This window comes from Chrysochloris asiatica, unplaced genomic scaffold (assembly GCF_000296735.1).
Source record: "Chrysochloris asiatica unplaced genomic scaffold, ChrAsi1.0 scaffold00158, whole genome shotgun sequence".
Classification (NCBI taxonomy): Eukaryota; Metazoa; Chordata; class Mammalia; order Afrosoricida; family Chrysochloridae; genus Chrysochloris; species Chrysochloris asiatica.
In genome coordinates this window covers 7,811,539-7,821,550 of record NW_006408676.1, presented here as the reverse complement: position 1 = coordinate 7,821,550, position 10,012 = coordinate 7,811,539, and the positions used below count along the sequence as shown (strand labels likewise).

The 10,012-nt window shown below is 36.6% G+C and overlaps 1 protein-coding gene across 1 annotated transcript; it reads left to right on the top strand.

Annotated features, from left to right (window-relative positions):
• The first annotated feature begins 2,472 nt into the window (after window positions 1-2,472).
• On the top strand, window positions 2,473-3,405 carry LOC102821082 (olfactory receptor 148-like). The gene has a single exon (XM_006871030.1). It carries the CDS (start codon window positions 2,473-2,475, stop codon window positions 3,403-3,405), a length of 933 nt encoding a protein of 310 aa, XP_006871092.1.
• Window positions 3,406-10,012: the final 6,607 nt, after the last annotated feature.

The following is a 10,012-nucleotide window of genomic DNA, read 5'->3' as shown; positions in this document are numbered from 1 at the left end:
AGTTACATTGCTATTGTTGAAACTTTCCTAGTTTACATTAATTACGTTTACATTTTTATCTGTTTATATTCTTACAGTTTAAAGCCACATATTGCACTACACTTTACTCTGCTATATTATAAAAAATATTTTCCTGGACATATGGCTAAATGTTTTCTTAGCAATCATCCTATTCGTCTTTTCTGATCATTGAGCTTTACATAAATTGGTCAGAAATATGCAGGATGCCTGAATAATACACCACTAATCCAGGGCATACGGCCACCCAGTAGCCATGCATTCTTTCAACAACTTCAGCAGTCATACAAACTTGCTCCAGAGATTTCAGGTCTGGATGGTCCCCACTCAAGATAAGGTAAAGTGGAGAGAAAGAAAAAGTAAAAGCATGCTGACTATGCCCCAAGAAGAAACTCTCAAAGGATGCAAAGAATTAAAATACCCAGTAAAATAAACAGAATCTTTATAGATTTAATATTACAAAAGTGTAGTAGCAAAGGAAATGAATGGCATCCAGATACTCTGATAACCCTTCTTTAGGTCGAATATCACATGAACTAAGATGCACTATATAAATCTAGTACTAAAACTGTATAACCAATTTTTGCCCTCTTTCGGGTGATTTACTAATTCATGTTCTCATCTTTTTATTTCTGCCACAGAACTTCCCACTTCTCGTATGGGAACTCCACTAAGCTTTTACCCACATTTCCCACTCACTTTTTCCTCCAATAAGAATCAGTTAGCAGTTACGTACAGTTATAAAGATATTCAAGACTCATCTTATCTTCCTTCAATCAGGAATGAGCTACTGTATACTTCAATGAATAGCTAAGCCAAAAGCAGGCTTACTAAAACTATTGCTTTCCTGGGTTACTCAACCCGCTTTAAAACAATCTAAGTACAAAAGGAATAATTGTAAAACATTAAAAATTCTATTCAATTAAACACATTTATGTGTATTACCATTTCCCATATCCTACTGTATGTGTATAGTGGTAGCAACAGTCATTTTTCTTCATGAATATTATAATCCAAGTATATCTACAAATTAATGTTCTACATTTAATTTATTAATTTTTTTCAGTAATGCCAGTCATTCATAGGTACTGGGATAAATGTTGCAGATTCAATCATAAATTATATAGTCTGTGCTCTCAGAGACCTTATAAACTAATTGTTCTTAAATGAAATTACACCAGATAATAGATAATATTAGCCTACATTACCACATCCTTCACAGGAGAAGATAAGGCTTTCTGCTTGCATAAAGATTTACAGCCTCCAAACTCTATACAGGGTCACAGGAAGTCAGAACCAACTCGACAGCACACACTCACCACCACCAACAACACAGCCATGAGTATTTTCGTATATAATATTGTCCAATGGACTCCTGGTGTGGTGCGGCAGGATCAGCACTGGACTGTGAACCACAAGGTCAGCAGTTCAAAACCACCATCTGCTTCTTGGAAACCATATACAGGGTTGCTCTTAGTTGGAACTGATTTAACAACACTTAACAACAACAACATTGTCAATCAGTAATGCTGTGAATTATGAAAGAGGATCGAGAAATACACCAGGAATTACAGATAAAATGAAGGGCAATTGTTATTAGACTATGCTGATATACTTGGAATCTTTAAAAACGTCAAAAAAATAAAACTGAAAGTGAAAACATCATCTCTTCTAGACAGGAAATTAACAAGAAACCTTAAACTTAAGCATTACTAACAGAACTGAGAATAACATACCATACCACATTCACAGTCTAACAGTCTTACAATATTCTGTGCCCCATTTTGTTTTGTTTTGTTTTTTCAAAGATAAAGCAAAACCAGAAAACCAACACACAAAGTTATAGGCTAAAATAAAATTTCATTTTACTAAGTATTGATAATAAATAAATATTTCCATATTAGTTTGTTTTCAGTCAAATGAGCGTCATGAAATAAATGTTCAATTTAGAAATATATCCACTTCAAATAATATTAATTCAACAACTTAAATCTTCATGCTCATTGCATTATATCATAATCCAGTTTTTTTTTAATCAGAGGTGTGGGCACCCAAATTGCTCTTTGATGAATATTTAGAATATTTAACCCTAGCCTTGAGTAAGTGCTCTGATAAAGAAGCACATTGATGAGGTTCTTTCAGGGTAGTTTATTTTAGATTTTCCATTTTTGTCAGTAATTTAATCATATGCACTTATTTATTATTAAGATCTTTATTCTCTTAGCACATCCAGTATTTTTTCCTTGTGTTAATATTTCATTATGCTTTGTATCCAGTAAAACTTCCTGATGAGATATGATGTCTCAACATATGAATTTTTGCTTTACTACTCCTAACGTGTCATCTATAGGTTTTAAAAAATGATTGGTAAAAATGGACGTGTTGGTATTGTGTCCATCAAAATCCAGTCATGTTTTCATATTTTCTGTCTATCTAGACCACTCTCCCAAGAACATGAGGAATCACACAGAGCTGAGTGAGTTCATTCTACTGGGAATACCTCAGACCAAGGGACTGGAGACAGTGCTCTTTGTCATCTTCCTGTTCATCTACCTCTGCACATTAATTGGCAATTTACTCATTCTCACAGCCATCATTTCTTCCTCTACCCTTCACACCCCCATGTATTTCTTCTTGGGACTCTTATCTACGTTTGACATATTTTTTCCTTCTGTAACTTGTCCCAAGATGCTTTCCTATCTCTCTGGTCAGAGTCGGGTCATCTCTTATAAGGGGTGTGCTGCACAGCTCTTCTTCTATCACTTACTAGGTTCTACTGAAAGCTGCCTCTACTCTGTGATGTCATATGATCGCTTTGTGGCCATCTGTCACCCTCTGAGGTATATGCTTATCATGAAACCCAGTGTCTGTGTGGGTTTGGCCATAGGGACCTGTTTAATAGGTTGTATTCATGCCACCACTCTGACCTCCTTAACCTTTCGGTTATCCTACTGTGGCTCCAATGAAGTGAACAACTTCTTCTGTGATATTCCTGCTGTCCTAACCCTGGCTTGTTCGGACACTTCTCTGGCCCAGTGGATGGGATTAATTGATGTTAACCTAGTGGCTTTAGTGGTTTGGGTCAGTCTTTTTGTCTTCTACACTCATATTGGGATCGCCATTTTGAAGATCCGTTCAGCAGAAGGCAGGCAGAAAGCTTTCTCCACCTGCAGTGCCCACTTTGCTGCAGTACTCTGTGCTTTAGGACCTGTAATCATCATCTATCTGCAGCCCACACCAAATCATTTGCTTGATGCTGTGGTACAAATATTAAATAACCTTGTCTCACCCATGCTGAACTCATTAATCTATTCTTTAAGGAACAAAGAAGTAAAAAGGTCCCTGAAAAGGGTGTTCCACAAAATAGTACCTACTGTTCTGCAATAAATTATGAGTTTAAAGATTATTTTTAAAAACATATTGACTTTTAGGATCATCCAGTTTTTCCCTTTTAAATAAATACTTGTCAGTACAAAGTGCAGATGCTTTTTCTGAAAAGTATTATATTGAGTTTACCTAGTAAGGTTTTCTGTTTATGTGTCAGTAACTCCTTGTACTCCACAAAGGACTCTGTATCTCACATTCTTCCCTGGATCATATTCCTGAATGAAGAATCTAACTAGCACAACAAGCAACTAGAGACAGAGTTTTTGTCCCTATAATCAGTACCTACTTGTGCCTGGATAGAAATAGTGAGGATCTGTACCGGTCCAAAAAATACCCTTCTATAGTTCCTCTCTGTGCCAAATAATCCTTCATTTTCTTATTTTTGGCTCCACTTTAAAAATGCAAGTGTTCCTCTTGTTTTCAACTTGTAAAAATTGTATTTCTTCTGAGTTTCTAGGAATCCTATTAATAATGTTATTATTTACCATAAGTTAGTATTAACTAGCACTGCTCATGATGATTGTGAGAATGGTGCAAGATGAGACAGTGTTTCGTTCAGTTGTATATGGGGTTCTTATGAGTCAGATCTGACTTGATTTTACAGAAGCGAACTTTAAAGATTAGCAACTTTAAGTAAAGGGCCCAAGGTCACACATTAACGAACAACACATACATACAGCTCACTCCAAAATCCCTGCTCTTAATCCCTCTGACAGACGTCTGACCTAAATGTTCCAGGAAGCATTACCTCCCTCCAAAACTTGTAACAGTTCATAATATTGTATTCAATAAATAATTGGTGTGAGACACAAGTCATGTTTATATAATTCCCTTATTTTTATCTTCATTTATTCTATTCTACTACATATTGTGGAGTAACTGGTGTGATGCTATAGAATAGCACTGATATACTAATCTCAAGGTCAGTGATTCAAACCCACCAGTTACTCTTCAAAAACTCTACACAGGGTCAATATGAGTTGGAACTGACTAAATATCACTTAACAACAGCTACACATTGCATAGATGTTAACACAGAGATACAGGAATACATTTTATTTCCTTATATAACACATGATGTCAGGGTAAAACCGGAACTTCACCCATGGTCTCTTAACTCTTACTGTCATGGTTTTGCTGCTGCACCATGCTGCCCGTACACCAAATTACTTCTTAGTGTCAAATAAATTAAAGCTGGCCATTCTAGTGGTATTTGAAGAGAAGACGCCTAATTATGGGTTCAGTCAATCCATCAAATTCTACTTTCCAACCTGAGTTAATCAATATTTTCCGTTTTCTCCAGAATTCAGGAAGGGAGATGGGTATACATTGCAGCATAGATAAGTGCGTTGGGATACAATATAAAGTCTATGGCCTCTAACGTGGCTTACAGGATCTAGATCACACAGAATCTTATTGTCACACTTTGCGAGACCAATACTATCCTAGACATTCGTGGAAGAGCCCACATGCCATGACATCTGACAAGGTTATATGATGGTTATGGGCAGACATTAATCACACTTATGATTAATTGCTCAATGGTTCCCTTCCTAGAAAATTAAGAGTTTCATAAATTTAGGAATTGTATTTGTTTCATTCACTGCTTGTTAAATGAAGAATAAATGAATGGTCAATATATTATTATGTAAATTTTATTTATTAACATGGCAACAAAAACATGAGTGGAATATTTGAGGTACGGAACAACATACCCCAAATCAAGTGTATATCCCCATCTAAATAAATTTGAAGACAAAATCTGAATGAACAAGGGCCCTTTTCTCTACCTTTCTAAAAATCAGTGTTATAATGCCTATCTAGCATAAAAAATGAAACAAAACAAAAGATAGACAAAGTAGCAATTAAAACAATTTAAAGATTTCCTATAGCTAAAATTTTAGAAACCCAAACCCAATATGGAGTCCTGGTGTGATGCTGTGGGCTAATGCTCTGGACAGCAAAGTTGGTTTGAACCTGAAGGTTGGCGGTTAAAGTTCACCAGCTGCTCTTCTTATGGGTTGGAACCAACTCGACAGCACATAACAACAACAACAAACCCAATCTAGCAAGTCTCTTCTGATTCATAGCCACCCTGTGTTGGGTTTTCAAGGCTGTAAAACTTTACGGAAGTCGAAAGCCTTTTCTTTCTTCTGGTGGATTCAACTGTTGATTTTATGGTTAGCAGCCCAATGCCTACTAAACCACTAGCCACCAAGGTTCCTTCAGACCATAAATTAGCACATTATTATAAACACACAACAAAATAACTTGCTATCATCAATTCAATTGCGACTGATGGTCACCCCATGAGTTACAGAGGAGAACAGCTTCAAAATGTGACCAACCCAAATCTTGTTTGAAGAGGTGCAAGTTTATACAGCAAGTGAATTAAGGTGGAGAGAAGGCTTTTATTTAGATGATCTGGCAAGGAGCAAGTTAGGACTAACTCTCCAAGACAACTTCCCTGATTACAGGGCAGGAAGCTTATTTATATACATAGATCAGGAAGTAATGAGGGAAATTATGAATATGTGATAGATTCTTAAGAAATAGTCATGAGTATGAATTGGGGAGGAATCTTGAATTCTGTCACAGAAGGAACCCTAAGACCTCTCTCCTAAAGGTGGCCTGAATTTATCAGATGATGTCTGTAAGAGAAATTTTTATTCCTTGACCAAAGTTTCTTCCTTCCAGGGTCAGTAAAATTTGTGCAGGTCAAATATAAGTTTACTATGCATGTCAAGCAGGCCATATCTGATTGAGACTTGTCTTTGTTTTCACCCAAACCCACTGTGGTAGGGTACTTTCTTGGCAGTTTAAAAGAGAGCAGAAAGAATAAGTTAATTATAAATTGCAATGGAGCATATTGTGTTTAGCATTCTATTGCTACATTTGTCAGGACAAGAAGGGAAGACCTATTAAGCATCTAATAACATTTATAAATGCTAAATGATTAAGGAAGTCTATAAATAAATTACAAACAATAATTGGAGCATATTGTTTTAACATCCAGCTGCCATGATCATCAGGACAAGGGATACAGTCTGTTAAACAACTAATAATTCTAAAAGATGATTCATGCCTATGGAATCCTTCTCTAGGGAGTGGTGCCTCCTGATAATATGCCCAAAGTATGAAATAAAATGTATGGTCATCCTGGCTTCTAAAGAGCATTCTGGTTGTACTTTTTCCAGATTTGTTTGCTCTTCTAGCAGTCCATGGTACATTTAATTGGATGCAATCTTTATGGAAGCAAAATCCTGTATGGATTTAAACTGCCAGCCTTTTGGTTAGCTGTTGTTAGGTGCCATCAAGTCCTTTCCAACTCACAACTTTGTTATGAACAACAGAATGACAACCTGCCTGGTCCTGTGACAACCTCACAATCAGGGTTATGCTTGAGCCCATTACTGCTCACTGTGTCAGTCCATTTCATTGGGATGTCTTCCTCTTTTTTTGCTGACATTGCGCTTCACCAAGCATGATGTTCTTCTCCATGGACTGGTCCCTCCAGATAATATGTCCAAAGTATGAGATACGAAGTCTGGACATCCTAGCTTCTAAAGAGCTTTCTAGCTATGTGTCTTCCAACACAGATTTGTTTCTTCTTCTGGTGGTCCATAGTACTTTTAATGTTCTTCTTCAACACTGTAATTCAAATGCACCAATTATTTTAAGGTCTTCGTTACTCATTGTCCAAGTTTCACATGCATATGAGGCTATTGAAAATACCTTGGCTTGGGTCAGGTGCATCTTAGTCATCAAACTGACATCTTTGCTCTTGAACACTTTAAAGATGTGTTTTGTAGCCTATTTGCATAATGCAATACATCATTTGATTTTTGAATGCTGCTTCCATGAGTGTTCATGGTGGACTCAAGAAAAATGAAATCTTTAACAACTTCAATCATTTCTCCAGATATCATAATATTATTTATTGGTGTAATGCTGAGTGTTTTTGTTTTCTTTATATTCATATGTGCAACCCATGCTGAAGGCTGTTGTCTTTAATCTCCATCAATAAATATTCTAAGTGGTATTTGCTTTCACCAAGCAAAGTTGCATCATCTGCATATCACAAGTTGTTAAAGAGATTTCCTCCAATCCTGATGCCAAGTTTTTCTTCATAACCAGATTCTTTTATTTTGTGCTGAGCATACAGATTGAATAAGCATAATGAAAAAAAGACAACCCTGTCATACAACTTTCCTAATTTTAAAATACTTCCTTGTTCTGTTCAAATGACTGCCTCTTGGTGTAAGAACAGCTTCCTCATGAGCACAATTAAGTGTCCTGGAATAAGGAAGCTCTGCAATGTTGTCTACAGCTTGTTATGAGTCACACAGTCAAAAGTTTTGTATAGTCATAAAGCACAGATAAACATCTTTCTAGTATTCTCTGCTTTCAACCAAGATTCATCTGACATCAGCAATGATATCATTCATTTTACATCCTAGTCTATATCAACTTGAGCCTCTGACAGTTTCCTATAAATGTGCTGTTGAACTGTTTTTGAATTATCTTTAGTAAAAATTAACTTGCATGCTATTTTCCACAAATTCCTCTAGGTCTTTTCTATTTTACATAAAATTTTCCTTCCTTACTTCTTCAATTCTTCTTACTTACCCAATCAATACTGATACAACAAAATAAAGGTCTAGGCAAGATAACAGTTAAAGAAGGAATTCTCATAGTAGTTGGAAGCTAGAAAAACATGTAAATACTTATGCTTTTAAAAAAATTATCATATATATATTATTGTTGTTAAGTGTCACTGTGTTTGTTCCAGCTTATATGACCTTATGTAGGGTTTATGAGGCTATAATCTTTGCACCACTCATCTATCAGTTTGTCATACTGTGGTGGCTTGTGTGTTGCTGTAATTCTGAAAGCTATGCCACTGGTATTTTAAATACCAGCAGGGTCACCCATGGTGGACAGGTTTCAGATGAGCTTCCCAATGAAGACAGACTAGGAAGAAGGAGTGACAAACAACTTCCAAACATTTAGTCACTGAAAACCTTATGAATAGCAGAGAAACACTGCAAGATATAGTACTGGAAAATGAGCCCCTCACATTGGAAGGCACTCAAAAAATGTGACTGGGGAAGAGCTGTCTCCTCAAAGTAGAGTTGACCGTGATGACACAAATGGAGTAAAGCCCATGGAAGAAGAGCCCGTGGGACCTTCATTTGTTGATGGGGCACAACTCAAAATGAAGAGAAACAGCTGTAAATATCCATTGAAAATTAGAACATGGAATGTACAAAGTGTGAATCTGGTAAAAATTGGAAGTTGTCAAAAATGAAATGGAACGCATAAACATTGATATCTTAGGCATTAGTGAGCTGGAATGGACTGGTATTGGCCATTTTGAATCTGATGTTCACATGGTTTACTATGCAGGTAATGACAAATTGAAGAGGAATGGTGTTGCGTTTGTTGTCAAAAAGAACATATCCCGATCAGTCATGATGTACAACGCTGTCTGTGATAGGATAATATCCATGCACTTACAGGGAAGCCCAGTGAATACCACTGTTATTCAAATTTACACACCAACCACTAAAGCTAGTGAGGATGAAGGATGAAATAGAAGAATTCTACCAACTTCTATCTGAAATTGATCCAACACACAATCAAGATGTGTTGATCATTACTGGTGATTGGAATGCAAAGGTTGGGAGCAAAGAGGAAGGATCAGTAGTTGGAAAATATGGCCTTGGTGAAAGAAATGATGGTGGAGAACGAATGATAGAATTCTGCAAAACCAATGATTTGTTCATTTCAAATACCTTCTTTAGACAGAATAAGAGATGACTATACACATGGATCTTGCCAGATGGAATACATAAAAATCAAATTGACTACATCTGTGGAAAGAGATAAAACTATAGCTCCATATCATCAATGAAAACAAGGCCAGGGGCAGACTATAGAACAGATCATCAATTACTCATATGCAAATTGAAACTGAAGCTGAAGAAAATGAAAACAAGTCCACGAGAACCAAAATATGACCTTGAAATATACCACCTGAATTTAGAGATAAACTGTTCTCCCATGTAAACTCTCACTCAATATACAATAAAACCTAAAAAAAAATTTTTTTTAAACAGGCTGAGTACATGGACAGACACTTCATAAAGAAGACATTCAGATGGCCAACAGACATACGAAGAAATGATCCTGATCAATAGGCATAGGAAAGATATAAAGCAAAACAATAATGAGATATCATGTCATCCCAGAATTAACAGCAAAGTTTAAGAAAGTCAAAAACAACAGATGAAGGCAAAGATGTGCAGAGACTGGAATCCTTACACGTTGCAGGTGAGACTGTAAAATGTGGCAACCACTGTGAAAAATGGTATGGTGTTTACTTAAGAAGTTGGGAATAGGAATACCATATGACACAGTAATCCCTCTACTTGGTATGTTGTTGTTAAGTGCCGTGGAGTCGGTTCCGACCCATAGCGACCCTGTACAGGGTTTCCGAGGGTGTAAACCCTTACGGGAGTAGAAAGCCTCATCTTTCTCCCGCAGAGCGGCTGGTAGTTTCGAACCGCTGACCTTAAGGTTCGCAGCCCGATTCGTAACCACT

What these genes read in the sequence shown, in the direction of transcription:
- LOC102821082 (XM_006871030.1), top strand. Translation starts at nt 2,473, where the DNA reads ATGAGGAATCACACAGAGCTGAGTGAGTTCATTCTACTGGGAATACCT.